This window comes from Dunckerocampus dactyliophorus, chromosome 5 (assembly GCF_027744805.1).
Source record: "Dunckerocampus dactyliophorus isolate RoL2022-P2 chromosome 5, RoL_Ddac_1.1, whole genome shotgun sequence".
Lineage (NCBI taxonomy): Eukaryota > Metazoa > Chordata > Actinopteri > Syngnathiformes > Syngnathidae > Dunckerocampus > Dunckerocampus dactyliophorus.
The window spans coordinates 27,290,050-27,309,834 of record NC_072823.1 but is presented as its reverse complement, the minus strand read 5'-3'; the positions used below and the strand labels follow the sequence as shown (position 1 = coordinate 27,309,834).

The window sequence follows — 19,785 nt, the reverse complement described above, 5'->3', positions numbered from 1 at the left end:
GTTATTTAGCAGTCGCGCACAATAAAAAATGTGCAGATGGTGAGGCAGGAACGCGTACGGTGCTTTGTTTGGGCACTCCATTCCATGGAATGACACAGTACAGTGCAAACGGGACTGGTTTGTTTCACTTACTATTGATGAATAACCGAGACAGTGTGCAAAAATTGAGGCAAAAGTTACATTTAAAAATATCATACAGTATATGAAAACTGATGAGGTCTCACTCGTGCACCGATATCATTAGTGGATATGATCTGATATCTCATTTTTATGCCAATGTACAGTCCATACAACCCCTATTATACAGTACAGTCATCCCTCACCACGTCACAGATTCACTGTGTCACAAATTTTCAAAAATATATTAATAAATCATGCTGTTTTGTTGTTGTTTTAAGCAAATTTTACATATTTTTTGCCTTAATTAACTATTTTCAAACATTAAAATGACTAAGTAAACTAAAATGCATTAGGCATTATTATTATTATTATTATACAGTAAGGCATTCAGAAGATGCATTCACAGACCTTGTGATGATCTGTAGTATTCTACACTGGTTTTCTACGCACAGGTTTTCCATGCACTAAATATTCTCTTTATAAATACGGAATCCTACTTTGCAGAAATGATTGTTTATGAAAGTACATAATAGTAAATATCAGAGCTCACTCACCCACATACATCCCGTTCTCCACTCGCTTGATGATGTCGAAGGCGTTCTCCACGTTGCCGTCCAGGATGTTGAACTTGACGTCGTAACTGCCCAGGCGGTAGGTGCCGTACGCCGGCACCGTGGTTCTCAGGAAAACAATCTCTGTTGCAAAAAAAAAAGCACTCATCACTTCTTTTTTCACGGAATTCAAGGAAACAGCAAGGTCTGTTACAGAAAGGTCACAAGAAGGCTCGCAAGGGCTCATACTCTTCATGCTGGCCAAATGCGGGCTATCACTGTATGCCAGCGATTACCATGGTTACTCAGTTCCAGCCAAGATGGCAACCGAGCCTGAGCCTCATGCAATTTGGAAAAGACTGAATGACACAAAATGGAGTTGTTATACTCCATAGGCAATACCCCAAATAGAAGTAGTATCAGGTTAAAGAGCATACCCTCTGGCCCAGTGAACTCTCTGAAGGTTGGCAGGGAGATGAAGGTGTGGGACACCGAGTGTGTATCGTCCAGGAGGCAGGCCACATCTTTGGGCTGGCAGGACTTGATGCATCGGATCGGGTCGGAGCGCTCAAGCCTGGCCGATGTAGAGGAGAAAACAATGTGGAACTTCTATAGACACACAAATACGTGTTGGTGTTTTTACCTTGTATTATTAACAATGGTTAACTTATTTTTACATTTCAATGACAGCTAAGTATGTTACAAAGGCACCAAAATATCGCCTGTAAAGGTTTTAAAACAGCGAAATGTCATCTTTTGGTACAGATAAGTAGCTTTTCTATTATTTCTTAAGGGAAATTTTTATTTTAAATTGGACCTCAATGAATTGGAGGTCTCAGTGTACACGGTGGTCCTTAAGGGCATCCTTAGGAGCATCTTTATGCATTCTGACAAAATTCCAGCAGGCTTACTTGATGCAGAGTTCAAAATCTAGTGGATATGGAAGAAAAATAACCAAAGCTCACGCTGGAAGGATACCTTCAGCTCGAGCAGGAGACAAATGATGACAGTCACAAAGAATGATCCACAACCTGCCCCGGGAAAATATGTGGATTCTAGGGGCATCCCGGCTTTGCATCCCTTAATCTCGCGGGGAGAATTTATGAGCCAAGGGAGTGTTTCGAAAGCCTCCCAAATTGTGATCGACAACTCCCCCGGCCTCTCTCCAAAGGCAGCTCCCATCTTATTATTTAAAGTTTTGTTTATTTCACACAGCCTCATCAGTGACAGGGAGGCTCCCAAAGCTAACACCAACTTAAGTAGCAGCAGTACTGGAATCCCACTGCAACAATAGTATTTCTGTTGGGAAAAAAATAACGCAAAAATAATTAATATTGTCGTAACACTTCATTTTAAACCTGTAAAAAAAGAGCCAAAATGAAATTTTTGAGTATATTAATTTCAGTGTGGCAGTCGTACCTTCATAACGCCAGTAGGAGGCAGTGTGGCAGTCTGAATAGATCACGTGATGACAGAGGCCCTCAATCGCCTCACTGTCGCAGTACAGTATCTGACTTCAATTTGTCACCTTGTAATCGGGTCGTCCATGTTTAAAACGGACAAACACACGATATTTCCACGCGGTGAGTAAAAGTATTGTTGGTGCCATTTTTAAAGCAGTGTGCATGATCAATAGAGGGTACAAATTAAGTTTTAAATATGACTGAAGGTTCCACAAACAACCTCTACCTGCGACCGCAAAATGTGCACTTACGAGGCACATCAGTTCCCTTTGATTGAACTTTTCAGCATTACCATGACTTGAATGATCCAAAATGTACATGTAACAGTAGCTCCAGACACGCGAAAGTGTTTGCTCCGCATACAAATGGCGTCTGTGTGTTTACATAGGTCGTGTTAAAAATGCCCGATGACGTTCTTTTTAATTGAATTAAGATGGCGCCCTTCATCAATATGCCGGCTGCTTGATTACGTGAAATTTCCAAAAACACCTCAAACTATTGATTAAAGCTCTCATTTTATACTTTTTTTTTTTAAAGAACACAATAAATGGATCAAATAGCATACTTCTGTTGTGTCCTTAAAACATGTCGGTCGCTATGGCAACCAACCTGTAACATAGGGTCAGTTATATGGGCTTTCCATGTTTAGGTGCAGTTGATATGCTATATAAGCTGAAAGTGAGTTACAGTCTGTGGATGTGAGGGTGACCTTCCTAGGGGACCTGTGGCCTGAAGCTCGCAGCCTATACAATTTGGTCTGGTCATGGAGAACTTCACGTAAAAGCCCCTGGACAAGACGACAAGCCACCAAGCGGGTAGGGGCTTGTGATTAGCAATTAGTGGCTGGATCCAAATTTTGCAGCGTCCTGCGCCAAACCCACAAAATGTTCTCCTGGTTTACACTAGCACGGCCCGAGCTGCACAGAGACCCGAGCGAGGGCTCCTTGGAGGACATGGTGGAAGCTCTTTTGAGGTGAATTGATGAGAAGATAATGGCCCAGGATGAACCCGCCCTTTTACGCACAGTCAAAGCCAGGCTAGCGTGTTAATTACAGCGTCTTTTAACGACTTTACAACCATTTGTCCGCATGCAAACAGGCTTTTGGAGGAGTGTCTCTTGAGCCCCACGTGGAAAATCCCCCACCCCCCTTGATACTTGCAGACCAGAAAGAAAAACAAGACTTTCTTGGACGCAGCTCCTCTGGTCAAACCTTTTCTTTTTTTTTTTTTTTTTATTATTTTTGGTAATTATTATTTATAGTTGGCACGTTGATAACGGCCCAACACAAACACTGCAAGGGCATCATTCATTCAGAGTGCGGTGATGCTGCCGGACCACAAATTGTCCAGATCCCAGAGTCTTATAACTCAAAGTCAAAGCGGAAGACAAAAAAAAAGTCCTGCACACCGCTAGGTTCTTATTTTAAGGATATCCCCTGCTCCTATTCGGAAACGAGGGCATCCTTACTGAATTTACACTTAATGTAAACCACATACACACATCAGGCTATTTATACTCTATCCTGAATGGCATTTAACGCAAGCTTGTATTTGGACCACCTACCCCACCCATCTACCCTAAAACCTTAGGAACCGGCGTACCGTAACACGCCCAGTATCCACCTAATGTGTTTAAAACGCAGTAACAGCGCATTTAGTTTTGTATGTGTTAAATGTTTTATGTTTTATGCTTTGTTTTTTAAATAACTTTCATTTCACCCTAGGTCATAATGAAGGAGTCCACTTTACTTGCCTTATTTCTATTTTATTAGAAAACTGCTCAGCCAACACAAAAACCACCAAGTACTATCAATCATCACATGCAACCGATATTCAAAGCAGTCCATGTTGCAGACTTCTTGACAGGCCTTCTACTCTGAAGAATTACCCTGACCTATCGCGCCACCTAGCGGCTACTTGGATGCCCTGCTTCTTACGAGATACATTCAAGTGAATCTAGATTTATTGATAAAGACATCAACCATGGCTCATGCAACAGTTGTTACAATGTGATGGATTGCCAGTGATGTGTTATCTTACGGTACACGAGAGAAGGAGAGACTGTGTCATGTCATCGGTGCAGTTTTCTATAATTGATTTATATTGCAAAACTTACAACATTTTATGGGGGGTAAAATGGAGCCCTCTTTTAATATTGACATTACTTTTGTAACATTACCACTTTTTTCATATTATCACTTCATTTCTGTAAAAATATTTTCTTGTAAATTTGGACATTCTTTTTTGTAAATTTGGGGAAAAAAATTCTTGATAACACTGCAATGTTATTCTCAAAATACTAGACCACGTGTTATTCTTCTAATAGTACCACTTTATTCTAGTACATTTTTTTTCATCATATTATAGCTTCATCTCTGTAAAACTGCTAGGTTTTTCTTGTAATTTTAGACAGTTTCTCGTAAATTTAGACTTTCTGACAACATTATGTTGTTATTCTTGTAATACAGTACTAGACCTTGCGTTATTCTCCTAATATCACCACTTTATTCTAGTTCAGTGACAACTTTTTCAGATTGTCACAACTTTATTTCCATTAAATTTCTATTTTTCTTGTAAATTTAGACTTTTTCTTTTACAAATTTAACTCGAATTACTAGACCATGTATTATTCTCCAAATATTACTGCTTCATTGTAGTAAAATGACAACTTTTTTGATATTATTATGACTTCATAGCTGCAAAATTGCTATTTTTCTTGTAAATTTTAGCTTTTTCTTTAACATTATGGTGTTATTCTCGTAATACTAGACCTTGTATTAATCTTGTAAAATTACCACTTTATTGTTGTAAAATTACAACTTGTTTTTCATAATATAACTTTGTTTCTGTAAAATTGGTAGTTTTTCTTGTAAATTTGGACTTTATTTTGCGCTATTATGCCTTTTATTCATGTGGGATGACAACTTTATTCTCCTTGTGTTCTTGTAAAATTACGTGAACATAAAAGTATGACATTTTCTTGTACTTGTATGACTTTTTTGAGTCCTATGACTTTTCTGTATTTTAAGCGTGGCCCTAATACTCTCCTCTATAGCAGAGAGTGTGTGTTTATGCCATCATAGCATGCACCAAAGATAACACATGATTAGCAACCCTAAACGAGTGTTGTCCTTCATTCCAGGTGGGGGTTGTAAACCACTCGTGGCTCGTCCTGTACGACAAACACCATCACTTTGGCCAAGTACGTGCTGAGCGTGCCGTAGCGACGCAGCCTCAGCTCCACGGCCAGTTCAAAGTCCTGCGGGCCGTCGATGAGCCTCGCCACCGACATGATGCCGCCGGTGGCGACCCGCTCCGCCTTGAAGAAGCCGCCCTCGTTGCCCGAGGTGATGGCGATGTTGATGTCGTCGCCCGGCACGGTGTGGGAGGGGCCCATGCGGAAGATGTTGGTGAAGACGGGGATGTTGGTGGGGAAGGTGAGGTAGTAGTAGGTTATTCTCAGTGGCATGGCCAGGCACTCGACAGACTCATTGCAAAGCAAGCGTTCACATCGACTGTAAAGAGAGATGATATGGGGGGTTGGGGATGACGAGACAGAACAACACAAGCAGAGAGAGAGAAAGAGAGACCATGTCAATGACGTTGTGCCGTGCATGGCATGCAGTGGTGGGCAGCCTCGCACCTGAAAGGGGATTCAAGGTGTACTCATGCAGACTCCATCACAGTCTTTGTGCTACGCAATACCTTAGTCGTCATTCTAAAACATGCCACAGCTAATTCTCTAACCCCAGCCTCCAGCAAACTCAACATGCAGAGCCTATCGTAACATTGGCATTAACAGCTTGTGGCCGAAGGCAACCTCCTGATGTTTCTTAACTCCACAAGATGGCAGTAGCTGCATTTGAAGTACTGTGAGTGAGCTTTTGCTACCTCTGCATGCGCTTTAAAATATGGCTACTCGGCTGCCGGTGTGAAACTCCGCTGGTTGCATTCGTTTATCAGTTTGTTCTTTGGTGTTCTTACAGCCAGGGATGTCCCGATGTGATATCGGGCCAATATCAGAAAAAAACCCCAAATCGGATTATATCGGTCTGCATGTCAAACATCCGATAATGGCACTTCGATACAAGAATTCAATTCTAGACTCCTCACCACTGCGTCTATCCAGCAGCAACCGAATTTAACCCAGGTGATCACAACAAGTGTTTGCTAGCGTGCTAACAAAGTAGCAAGGAGCAGGAATGAAATCAGCCTTGTGGCAGTAAAAAGACGTTGCAGCTGAGTGCAGAACTTGTCATGCACAAATTTTCCATGGTGGCACAAACCTGGGAAGTTTAATATGACTAACCTCATCGCGAACACAAACCAGCACCACACGGGAAACTCCCACGGGACTTGCTATATTATGCCTAGCCGCTACTATGTTGTGGATAAAACTGTACCCCACATGCTGATCAGTCATGTGCATCAAGTAAATACGTGGGTTTTTCTCATACTGTACCTACTGTTGCTGACTATTGCTCTGAGTAATATGACTTGACCAAGCCTTTTTCAACATTCATCACTACAAAATAAGTTATAAATGTATTATGATTTGTGCTTTTCTAATATTCCACATTACAAAATAATAGGGTTGTGAACGATAAACTAATGTGCCCGGATATCCGGTTTGACAAGCGTGAGATACGGCTGCAATGGTAGCAGCCTCCTCCAATGATAAGAATCAGCAATAAGTCCTTGGATTAATGGAATGTAGAAACATGCACCGGGTATCGCAAGACTAGGAACCAGTTGTCTTAAACAACGTGAGAGACTGGGCTGCTGGCAAAACGATTGTCGGGCATGCTCCGTAGATTATCATGCCTGAAGATGAGAATGGATTTTAAATAGTAGCCGTGAGCTAGCTAGTCACCGGGAACGATTTTCAACACATCAGCAAAACATTTAGCGATCTAATTTATCTTATTTATTATGAATTGTGTAAAACTAAGACAGGAACAACGTCAAATTAAAAGCACTAAATGAATTAAGAGCCACCACCCACCAGTACGAGCCTGGAGTTTGCTTTTCAAAGAGGTGCACCGCACAAATATACCGTAAAGCACCGTGTATAAACCGCACCCATGTATTAACCGCACCCCCATTTTCAGGCTCACGGCGGGGGAAAAAAAATGTTTTAGTTCATAAATGCTTGCCAACTCTTTCATCTCAAATCAACATGCGTAAAGGTACTATTTCAAAAATAAGAATAAAGAAGAAATCTGAACTTCGGCATCTAGATCTTTAATATTATGGCTAAGTACAGATTAATAATAATAATAAAAAATCAAAATAAAGAAATGTGCAATTTTCAGAGATGTGTTGATATCTTTCACTGCTTCTCTTTTTCTCTGTTATTATTTTATTGCATTGCTTCAGTGTGAATTTGAATAAACTCCAACGTTGTATTGTATTTGACATTGGAAGCTTAGGTTAGCTTCAGTGTATACAGAGATGGTTCCACTTTGTGAAAATACAGACAGCCGTCAGATAAGTTACTTGCATACACAAGCATTTTCAGCAACTGTACAGCAGAGGGCGCTAAAGTCAAAGCAACTGTCTGACCCACAGACTCTATTCTAAAATGGACTTCTCGTCAATTTCTGCGTCTGGTCACAGACCTGTCATCGTGTATAAACCGCACCCCGATTTTTTGCTTCTTACCAGTGGAAAAAAAGTGCGGTTTATACACGGTGCTTTACGGTACACATTAGCACTCAATAACGTCATCACATCTTACCTTTATGCATTCCCAAATGGTATCAGCATTTGGGACCAAATATAAGGTGAAAGAAAAAGGGCAAAAATACAGTATAGTAGTCTATCTGTGTTTGAGAAAGTTAGGTGGTGCGCTCAAGAAAAAAGTGGGACAGATCGCCGCTCACAACAAACAACTTAAACATGCAAAAACCGAGATTTCTAACTGTATATTATGTTTTGAATAAAACAATGGCCCATATTTCCAACACTGATATCTGTTTGCATAAAATTTGATGTACAGTACAGGCCAATTCTTTCATGACATGTAATAATGTGCTTGCAAACAAAAAGTGTGAAATAACTGTAAATATGTGTTATATTTTTGATTCCTCAAAGTACCTACCCTTTGCTTTTTTTGATAGTGTTGCAAACCTTTAATGTTGTCTCAATGATCTTCATGAGGTAGTCACCTGAAATGGTTTTCACTTTGCAGGTGTGCCTTGTCAGGGTTACTACAGGGTTTTCTTGCCTTATTAATGGTGTTGGGACCATGGGGTTGTGTTGTGTGTCCAAACGTTTGGCCTGTACTGTAGTTATTTCAAATTATGTTTTATATTTTATTTTTGTTGTTTTTTGTTTTTATCACAGTGCCTAAAAGTTTCCTGTGGCCCAGTGGTTGGGGACCCCTGCCTTATAGCATGCTTGGGGATATGATGTGCTCTTTTACACAATTGAAAATACTGTCAGAATACCACTTTTAGAGAATTGGCTTCTTTATTTTATAATTAAGATTAATGTCTACATCAACAAATGTAACTGTAGAATTGTATCGTTTGTAAACTGTACCGAACCGTTCTGTTTTTAAATGATACCATTTTTTAATCGTATCTTAAGCTGTGTATCTAGATACGTATCGAATCGTCTACCACAAAATGATTTACATCCCTACAAAATAAGTAAAAGTACGTGTGATTTGTGTTGATATCGGATTAATACCGGTATTGAATGATCGTCAGACTGCAATATCAGTATCGGATCAGACATGAAAAAGTTGTATCGGGACACCCCTAATTACAGCATTGGTTCTGTTGTTGTTGTGCTGTGCAGTGTACGAGTACTTTGTGAAAGTACTTTGTAGAAAACTAATTGAGAGCATTTACCCCCCATGACACTACTGGTGATCATAGTAATTACAACTGACTATTATTATTGTCTTTTTCATTGTCTTCAAACCTTAAGGCAATGTGTGATGCACTTTTATTGGGAACATATTTATGAGTCAAAGATTGTTCTTTCATAAATAACCTACTTGCAAGGTACAGTATGTACCTAATGGTCCTGAGAAACCCTTAAAAGTTCAGATAAGTGATTCTCTCTCACTCGTCTAGTATCAAGCCACCACAGTGATTTTAAAAAGTCAACAGTGGGACACTCACGTTTCTCCGACACGGCGATAGTTGTTGGGACAATCAAAGGACAGGCAGCGGAATCCGCCCTGCACGTTGTAGCAGCTCTGGTTCTCCGAGCACGTGTGCGTCGCTGTCACACATTCATCGACATCTGGGCGGAACGATTTTTGAAATGCAAAAGCTGTAGCACATTAACTAGGAACAGTGATCGCATCCAACTGGCAAGAACATGATGGTGTCTGACCTTGGCAGCTGCGTCCGTTGGGTGCTAGGGTGTAGCCGTTAAGAGGGCAGGAGCAGTGGAAGTTGCCCGGGGTGTTGTGGCAGCGGTAGGAGCAAATGTGACCTCCAGTGGGCAGGGCACATTCGTCTATATCTGCACACATGATGACCGCAAAACACGGATCTTTATGGTTCTGTAGTGGTTTCACATGCACGGAATTGATCATGATCATACAGAGCGGTACCTTCGCAAGTCAAGCCGTCAATGTCACTGAGCTGGTAACCATGGCGACAGTAACACTGGTAGGAGCCGTACACGTTGGCGCATTCCTGACTGCACGGGTTGCTTTCGCACTCGTTTAAATCTGCACAGATGAATGCGTTAACGTGTGAAATCCTGCATTCGTTGTTGCACAGATTAATCCCAAAGCCTTTTACGAAGCAAGGCGACCATATTGGTTCATGGATTCTCAGACTGTGGCCTAAGCAGTATTTTATTTTTATTGTTCTAAAATATTCTAAATATACACATAAATATGTATGAAAAAATCTGACAAATTCAAATGAATACCGAAAAATTTCATGACGTTTAAACCAAAATGAAATCACTGATATAACAGGTAAATTTTATATGAGACCACCTGCACTATGAAGCTGTACATAGAACCATGTGATTTCTCCAAGCCAATCACTAAATAAAGAAAAATAACTTGTCATGCAAGAAAATGATAAAAAATGCAAAAAAATAATGAAATATATTGAAATAATATTGTAATAATATAGTCATAGTTGTAGGAGCTATTTATGCTTTGTTTTGCTGTATATTTGGCTTATTTTGGTGATAGTCTTTTACTTTTTTTGGAGGAATTATATTTTGTTTGACCACTGGTGGCAGTATGGAGGCACACTATTTAAGTGCTGACATGACAGGGCACAGGTTGGGGTGAAGGGAGGTGACACGGTTTTTACCGCTCGTACCATAAAGACTCACCTGGACAATCATCTCCATTCATGTTCGCTGCACCAGACCTCCACATTCGCCATACATACAACATGATGACATACACCACCACTCTACAAGCAACTGATTCATTCATTATGATTATGAGGTAATCATATATGATTATGACTTTTATTCTACCATATGGTCATTATTAGTAGTATTAGTAAGTTGTAAATAAATAATGTTCTAGACCAAAGCTTGTATTACGTTGATTTGTTTACGAAATATGCAATTACCAACATTATAAAATCTATTTTATGACACATTTGCATGAATACTGTATATTGTTATAAAGACACATTTTTATAATTGAAAAGAAACAAAGGAGGAGAATAAATAGTTTCCATTACCGTCACAGTTCCTGCCATCCCCCGCCAGCTTGAAGCCAGTGGTGCAGCTGCACTGGTAAGATCCTGGCGTGTTCTCACACTTGTGAGCACATAGGCGTCCCGGGTAGTGCCTGCATTCATTAATATCTATAACATAACATATGAGTCTGTGAGTCAAATGTGCATCACATTTGACTGCCTCTTGTTCTTCTTACCTTCACAGAGGCGACTGATGCTGTTGAAGTTGTAGCCGCTGTCACACTCGCAGTGGTAGGAGCCCATTGTGTTGATGCACCCGTGACCCGAGCACACCTGGTTGGGGCCTTTGCACTCGTCGATGTCTTGAGCGGTAAGAAAACACAGCGTTGTTGCTGACCATTTCCTTAGTACCATAAATACCGGCGTATAAGCTGCTACTTTTTTCTTAAACTTTGAATCCTGCGGCTTATACAGTACAGCGGTGAGGCTAATTTATGGCTAAATTCTAATCTCTTGACATCTCCTTTACTTCAGAACTACTACAAATTGTTTAAATACTGTGTCGCAAGTCAGGGAGGAAACGATGGCTCTTTCCAAGACAGTCCCTCAACATCCAGAGCCTTGAGGAATTCAGGGTGAAACTTGTCCACCCCCGGAGCTTTGCCACTGGGGTGCGTTTTGACTACCCCTGATACCTCAGCCACGGTGATGGAACTGTCCGCGTTTGTGTCCTCAGCCTCCGCTTCCTCTATGGAAGGTATGTCAGTGGGATTGAGACGGGCCTCAAAGTATTCCTTCCACCGCCCAACTATATCCTCAGTCGAGGTCAGCAGGCCCCCGTCCCCACTGTAAATAGTGTGGACCGGGCACTGCTTCCCCTTTCTGAGGCGCCAGACGGTTTGCTGACCGAAAGTCGTGTTCCATGGCCTCAGCGAACTCCTCCCACACCCGAGTTTTTGCCTTGAACACCGCCGAAGCCGCGTGCCGCTTGGCCTGCCGGTACCTATCAGCTGCTTCAGGAGTCCCACAAGCCATCCATGCTGGATAGGACTCCTTCTTCAGCTTGACGGCAGCCCTGACCTCTGGTGTCCACCATCGGGTTCAGGGCTTGCCGCCACGACTGGCACCGACCACCTTGCGGCCGCAGCTCCGATCGGCTGCCTCAGCAATGGAGGCACGGAATAGAGCCCATTCGGACTCAATATCCTCATCCTCCCCCGGGATGCAGGCGAAGCTCTGCCGGAGGTGAGAGCTGAAGACTGGACGAACAGGAGACTCTGCCAAATGTTCCCAGCACACCCTCACTACACGTTTGGGTCTCCCGGGTCTGTCCGGCATCCTCCCCCGCCATCTAATCCAACTCATCACCAGGTGGTGATCAGTTGACAGCTCAGCCCCTGTCTTTACCCGCGTGTCCAGAACATGCGGACGCAGGTCTGATGATACGACTACAAAGTCGATCACAGACCTGCGGCCTAGGGTGTCCTGGTGCCATGTGCACTTATGGACATCCTTATGTTCGAACATGGTGTTTGTGATGGACAAACTGTGGTTTGCACAGAAGTCCAACAACATCACATCGCACGCGTTCAGATCAGTGAGGCCTGTCCTCCCAATCACGCCCCTCCAGGTCACACTGTCATTACCCACATGGGCGTCTCCCAGCAAAACGACGGAGTCACCAGTTGGGATCCTCTCCAGCACCCCTCTGATGGACTCCAAAAAGGCTGGGTACTCTGAACTGCCGTTCGGCGCGTACGCACAAACGACAGTCAGGACCCTTTCCCCAACCCGAAGGTGTTGGGAAATGACCCTCTCGTTAACCGGGGATGACTCCAACACAGAGGCACCGAGCCGGGGGGCTATTAATAAGCCCACACCAGCTTGCCGCCTCTCCCCAGCAGCAACTCCAGAGTAGAACAAGGTCCAGCCCCTCTCGAGGAGTTTGGATCCAGAACCCAAACTGTGGGTCGAGGTGAGTCCGACTATATCTAGTCGGAATGTCTCTTTTACAAGTTCGGGCTCCTTCCCCCCCAGAGAAGTGACATTCCATGTCCCAAGAACCAGATTTGGCCGCCGAAAGACCAGGTCGCCTAGGCGCCCGCCCTCGACCGCCACCCAAAGCACAATGCACTGGACCCTTATGCTTGCCCCCGCAGGTGGTGGGTCTACTGGGGGGAGATCCCGTGTGGCTTGTTTGGGCTGAGCCCAGCCGGGCCCCACGGGTGAGAGCCCGACCACCAGGCGCTCGCCTGCGAGACCCTCCCCCAGGCCTGGCCTCCAGGGTGAGGCCCCGGTATCCCACGTCCAGGCGAGGTGCGGTCTCTCCTTGTGTGTTTGCTCATGAAGGTCTTCTGAATCACTCTTGGTCTGACCCGTCACCCAGGACCTGTTTGCCTTGGGAGACCCTACCAGGGGCATATAGCCCCAGACAACATAGCTCCGAGGATCACTCGGACACACAAACCCCTCCACCACGGTAAGGTGGTGATTCACGGAGGGGCGTTTCGGCTTAAATAACAACAAATCTGTTTTTTCCTCAAAATTTAATGGGTGTGGCTTATACACTGGTGCACCTTATACACCAGAATTTAAGTTACACGCTTGGGTCAAAATGACGGTCGTACCAACGCAGCGTGTGCCCTCCTCGTTGAGGTGGTAGCCTCGCCCACAGTTGACAGTGTTCCTCTGGCAGACGTACGAGCCGACCGTGTTGATGCACACTTGACCTCTGTGGCATGGGCCCGTCTGGCTGACACATTCATTGATATCTGTAACATATACACACATTCAATATGTACTGTACTGTAGTGCAGGGCTACTGAGGGAACCGGACTTCTCTTCTCTCTTCTTGCTATTGTTATTATTATTATAGTCATGAAAGAAAGAGTCATACATTAAAACACAAGAAATATGATTACGCTAGTCAAAATTTCTTCTATATGACAGGGAGTGCTGTGCTGTTTTTCAGCACCTACTTCCACAACGGTAGTCCGAGATCCTCAATATGACAGGAGTGCGCTACTGTTTGAAAGAATCTACGACCAAAATATCAGTCAAAGATCCTCTACATCACATGTGTCAAACTCGTGCCCTGGAGGGCCGAGACGCTGCAGGTTTTCTCTCCAACCAGTTTCTTCAGCAGGTGATTTAATTGATGAGCTCCTTCCCTTAACACTCGAACTCCCAAGGCAGTCATTTTGACTGTTTTCAAAATTTGCAATGTCATAACTTGGTTAAAAAAAAACCTATGTACCCATAGGACCCTGACTTTTCCTAAATGTGTGTATTTATTTTATTATTAACATTGTTTTATCAGTAAAATTTCAAAACACAAAAGAGTTCTGAGTATTACTACCTCGAATGACCATAGCAGTCAAATTGACTGCCTGATTTTTACAGGGGATGTCATATTTCACTATTTGCTACATTTTTCCCACCTTTCCTCCTGCTCTATTGGCTGTTTGTTTTTTATGCTCTGTGATGCTAAAACCTAGCTGTAGCGTCACTCTAAACCCAAGAGAGACAAAAATGACAAGTAGAAAGAAGGTGACAGCTATGGAGGCTTTAGCCTTGCTTCAGAGAAAATGGTTGCAGTTCGAGTTTGCATGTGTAATTGCAGAGAAGTTATGTTGTGTCAATTCAATCAAACACTCAATCACTATAGTTTTCATTTAGTGTCCTGATGTGTTTTTTACCTATTCCACCACTTTATTTTTAGATCTTTTTAATGATAATCCAAATTATATACAAAGAGTCAAAATGACTGCTATGGTCATTCTAGTAGTTGCAGAATTCTGGTAGACCGAGTGTTAAACTGAAGGTGTTGATCATTAAAATCACCTGCTTTAGTGACTGGCTGGAAAGAAAACCTGCAGTGTCTTGGCCCTCCATGGCACGAGTTTGACACCCCTGCTCTACATCAAGGGAGTCCACCGAGGGCCGCATACAGAAAAATTAAAGGTTGCAGGGGACTGTTTGGATATATTTTGTACATTTACCATGTTAAAAACAACCCACTAAACAATCTGAACAAAACATCGAAAATCTTAGTTTTGTGTTATAGGTGACAGCAAATTATTGCAATACAGACACAGTGTCTTTCAGTATCAGTTCAGTATTATCATTTTATTTTTACACGACGCTGAGGGCCAGTATAAAATGAGCTGCGGGATGAAAGTGGTCCCTGGGCCGCACTTCGGACAGTCCTGCTCTACATAACAGAAGCACTCTGCAGTTTTTAAGGATGTGCTGCCAACACTAGTCAAAGATCCTCTATATGACAGGAGTGCTCTGCGGTTTTGAGGACCTACCACCAAAACACGAGTCAAAGATCTTCTATATCACGGGTGCTCGGCAGTCTAGTCAAAGAACCGAGGACCGATAAAAAATGAGCGGTGAAAATGGCCCCCGGGCTGCACTTTGGACAGTCCTGATCGATAAGACAGGAGCACTCTGCAGTTTTTAAGGACCAACTGCCAAAACATTTGTTGTCAGAGATCGTCTGCATGACAGAATCAGTTTTTAAGGACCTGCTCTGAAAACAAAAGTTCATCCTTTACATGACAGGAGCACTCTAGAGTTTTGAAGAACCTACTACAAAACAAAGATCCATTATTTGATAGCAGCACTGTGCTGCTTTTAAGAATTTGCTGCAAATTGTATCTCAGACCTCCAGTTGAACAGCACTGATGCAGTATACAGTGTTTCCTCGTTTATCGTGGGGGATAGGTTCCCATAGGTTCCCGCAAGAAGTGAAATCCACAAAGTAGCCAACATCATTTTTTTTACAATGATTATATATGTTTTAAGGCTGTAAAACCCCTTACCATACACTTTATACACTTTTTTTCAGACAGGCAATAACATTTTCTCACATTTCTGTCTTGTTTAAACACTCTCAAAAAAGTTCAATCCTTATTGTGAATTTTAATGATCAACCTGCAGGTCGGACACAAGAAATTATTAAGTGACTCACGCGTATTCCAGATTCATTGACAAGCTAGCAAGCTAGCAATGACACAGGAGACAAGGCAGGGCGGCATAAAGGAGATTGATTGACAATGGTCTACAGCCAATCAGGATGCAGAAAATAATGGGCCGTGCGGACAGATGAGAGAGGGAAGAGAGAAACTCAACTTCCAATAAAAAAAAAAAGAAGCACTAAAAAATTCTGCGAATCCGCGAAAGGTGAACCGCGATAGAGCGAGGGAACACTGTAGTCCATAATCTTAGACAACCACCATGTAGCCCACAGGACATCTTTATTTCCCATGCTCATTCTCATTTGTATCATCCAGTAAAAGCAGAAGCATCACCAATGCAGTTGCCCAGAGCATCCTGGATGAAACCAGCACCACATTTGACTTTGGGGAGACAACGGAATGACCCCTGGGTGTTTTGGCACTCGAACTCTGGACCACAGTTATGGATGCCTGTCCCGCACTCATCGATATCTGGTGAGGAAAACCATGTGTTTGTCACTTAGCACAAGTACAGCAAAATCAGTTGCAGGCAGTGTGAAGGATGCTGATGGACCTTTGCAGTTGTTGTTGTCTGTCAGTTCGTAGCCTGTACCGCAGCTGACCTCTCTCTGGCAGCGGAACGAGCCCTCCGTGTTGATACAGCGCTCTCCTCCTCGACAGTTACTGGCGCCCAGCAAGCACTCGTTAATGTCTGCCGGATTAGTGAAAAATCAAATGTGTTTAATATACAAAAAAGAGCGGGGAAAAAGAAGGAAAATAAAATCTGAGAAAAAGAACAAAAAAGAAAATAAAGGTAAAACTGTAATATACATTATTATGGCTGCATGGATGGATGGAAAAGCAAAAAAAAAAAAAAAACAATTGCCGAAAGAAATTGTGCTGATTTTGTCGGCTCACCTTGTCCTTTCCCTGCAGTGTGAGGCAGCACACACATATACAGTACTACATGTACACTATCCACAAGCCATAATTTATTACCAAACCTTTTTTTTTTAATAAATTGTACAGTAATTGGGTACTTTACATTCTTTCAAAACCTCTCATTTCGAACCAAAGTATTCATTTATGAATAAATGTAGTAATGATCACGTGATGTGCTTACCCTCACAGGTCTTTCCATCTGGCTTGAGTTTGTAGCCTTTGAAGCAGGAGCATGTCTCGTTACTCACACAAAGATGAGCGCACTTCCCTAAAAAGACAATTGATTGCATTTATTGCAAAGTACAAAAATAAGGAAATGATGATGATACCACACCATTGCACTGATCCGTTAACACTGAATTGTTGTCTCCGTTGTGTGGGGTCTCGTCTTTGATTGGCACTGCGAGAGATAGTAGATGGGGATTACTTTGTATGTTTCGAGGAGGCCTTCACAATTACAATGTGCGTGTTTGTCCCCTTCCTGGTTTCTTATTTTTTTGCATGTTTGTCACACTTCCATGTTTCAGATCATCAAACAAATTAAAATATTAGTCAATGACAAAAGTTTCATTTAAAAACTGCATTTTGTGTTCAGTTGTGTTGTCTAATATTTAAATTTGTTTGATCTGAAACAGCCGCACGGTGGTCTAGTGGTTACCATGTTGGCCACACAGCCACAGTCTGACGATCGGGAAGATCTCCCTTGGGCATTTCTGTGTGGAGTTTCCGGTTTCCTCCTACATTCCAAAAACATGCATGTTAGGTTAATTGGTGACTCTAAATTGTCCATAGGTATGAATGGTTATTTGTCTATATGTGCCCTGCGATTGGCTGGTGACCAGTCCAGGGCGTACCCCGCCTCTCGCCCGAAGTCAGCTGGGATAGGCCCCAGCATACCCCCGCGAACCTAATGAGGAGAAGCGGCATAGGAAATGGATGGATGGATGGATGGATGATCTGAAACATTGTGACAACAAGTGTGACAAAAGTGTGACAAAAATAAGAAATCAGGAAGGGAGCAACCACTTTTTCACACCACTGTATATGTACTGGATTTGTAAACACACACACACATTTACAATATAAAGAATACCATGACATTAAGCCATGCTTATGTCACACCATAATTGGATCTTAATGAGGTTTTAAGTAAAGCTACACAACAAAATAGGGGAGTGAGACAAAAAACATTTGGAACTTGTAATAAAAAAAAAAAACTGAAATAGATTGTTTATCCCCTGATCAAACGTTTAAGACCACAGGCTCTAAAAGCCGAAATCTGCTCAAAATGTTCATTTTCTGTCAGGCATTCACACTGTGATGCCCTCCTGATGGCTAAAGCTAAGAAGCTTTCTCTTTTTGAACGTGGTGGGATTGTTGAGCTGCATCAGCAAGGCCTCTCGCAGCGTGCCATTGCGGTCATTCTCAATTTTTTGAAAGATCCTGAGCATTATGGAACAAAAAAGTCAAGTGGTAGACCCAAAAAAATCACACCTGCGCTGAGCCGGAGGATCCAATTGGCTGTCCATCAAGACACAGGGCGGTCTTCCACCCACATTAAGGCCCTTACTGGTGCCAACTGCAGCACAATAACCATCAGACGGCATCTGCGGGAAAAGGGTTTATAAAACAAAAAACAATTCAAAGCCCTCGTCTCCTTCAAAGCCACAAAAGTGCCCTTTTAGACTTTGCCAGGGAGCATCAAACATGGGACATTGAAAGGTGGAAAAAAGTTTTATTCTCTGATGAGAAAAAATGTAACCTTGACGGTCCAGATGGCTTCAGTGGAGGGGGGTCCATCATGGTCTGGGGTGCTTTTTCATTCAGTGGAACACTGGAGCTTCAGGTGGTGCAGGGTCGTCAAACGGCAGACGCTTACGTGCAGATGTTGCAGCGGGCATCCCTCATGCCTGAGGGCCCTCGTCTGTGTGGTAACAGCTGGGTTCTTCAACAGGACAACGCTGCAGTTCACAATGCTGGCTTGACCAAGGACTTCTTGAGGGAGAATAACATTACTCTTTTGGACCATCCTACATGTTGCCCTCATTTAAATCCCATAGAGAACATTTGGGGATGGATAGCAAGGGAAGTTTATAAAAATGGCCATCAGTTGCAGACAGTTGATGCCCTTCATGAAGCCATCTTCACCACTTGGAGCAATGTTCCCACTAGCCTCCTGGAAACACTCACATCAAGCATGCCCAAACCCATTTTTGAAGTGATTAACAAGAACGGTGGAGCTACTCATTACTGAGTCCTACTGAGAACATTTTTTGTTCTGGTTTGGAGAGTTTTTTGTTAGTTTTTGAGCAATGGTCTTAAACTTTTGATCAGCCTATTTCAGTTGAATTGTTTTCAATAAATTACTTTTACTCCCCCTTCTTGCTTTTGCATATTGTACCTCTAATTAAAACTTCATTAAGATCCAAAAGTGCAAAATGCAAGTTCTAGCAATTTTTCAACTGGTCTTAAGATTTTGATCAGGAGTGTATGTAAATATCTGTTGATTTCTTTGTATGCAAACTTCTGTGGACCCCTGTGCACACCCTTCGCTTAAGCTATGAATGTAATATATTAAAAAATCTAAAATGTGTATTTTTTTAATGTCCATAGAGGAAATGTTGCAGAAAAGATTGGAGCACTTCTGCATGCATCATAAGCTCTGAAGGCAATGATTTCTTGCATCCAGTAGATGGCAGTCTGTGCTCACGTTTGCTAGTGATGACCACAGTGTTTCCATCATTTATTCTTCCCCTTTAATCACAATGTACCCACATTCAGGCTTCTCTGTAGGTACGGTCTGATTGTCCGGCACTCCGTCCACACAGCAAGCCCGGTACACCAAACCACACTGATAGCCCAGAGCCAGGCTGTGGTCGCACGGAAGTCCCTGGTCCTGCGCCGTCTTGCCCAGGAGGCAGCAGTCGCAGCACATCTAAAACAAATAAAACATTGGAAAACTCTCTGTCAGTGAAATGCTGACGAGTATGATTGGCAAGAGAAGGCACAAGGAGATGAGATCATCCCTTCTGGTTGAGGCTCAATCATTTACAGCACGGTCATTTGTGCAGTGCTGGTTGTATTTCAATTGGTGGTATTGCTG

The 19,785-nt window shown here is 42.7% G+C and overlaps 1 protein-coding gene across 2 annotated transcripts in view; it reads right to left on the bottom strand.

The window, feature by feature from the left end:
- The window catches only part of fbln1 (fibulin 1), a 57,207-nt gene that overhangs the window by 23,106 nt on the left and 14,316 nt on the right, over positions 1-19,785 (bottom strand). The window contains exons 4-16 of one of the 2 annotated variants that reach the window (XM_054776606.1): positions 19,458-19,617; positions 17,017-17,082; positions 16,864-16,950; positions 16,315-16,452; positions 16,095-16,232; positions 13,404-13,547; positions 11,013-11,138; positions 10,819-10,944; positions 9,711-9,830; positions 9,488-9,619; positions 9,271-9,394; positions 1,109-1,245; positions 675-815 (exon numbers count right to left, since the gene is read on the bottom strand). In XM_054776606.1, coding sequence (XP_054632581.1) covers positions 675-815; positions 1,109-1,245; positions 9,271-9,394; positions 9,488-9,619; positions 9,711-9,830; positions 10,819-10,944; positions 11,013-11,138; positions 13,404-13,547; positions 16,095-16,232; positions 16,315-16,452; positions 16,864-16,950; positions 17,017-17,082; positions 19,458-19,617 — 1,639 coding nt within the window. Of the gene's footprint in view, positions 1-674; positions 816-1,108; positions 1,246-3,878; positions 5,650-9,270; positions 9,395-9,487; positions 9,620-9,710; positions 9,831-10,818; positions 10,945-11,012; positions 11,139-13,403; positions 13,548-16,094; positions 16,233-16,314; positions 16,453-16,863; positions 16,951-17,016; positions 17,083-19,457; positions 19,618-19,785 lie in introns of those variants that run through there. The other variant, XM_054776607.1, reaches the window with a different exon arrangement.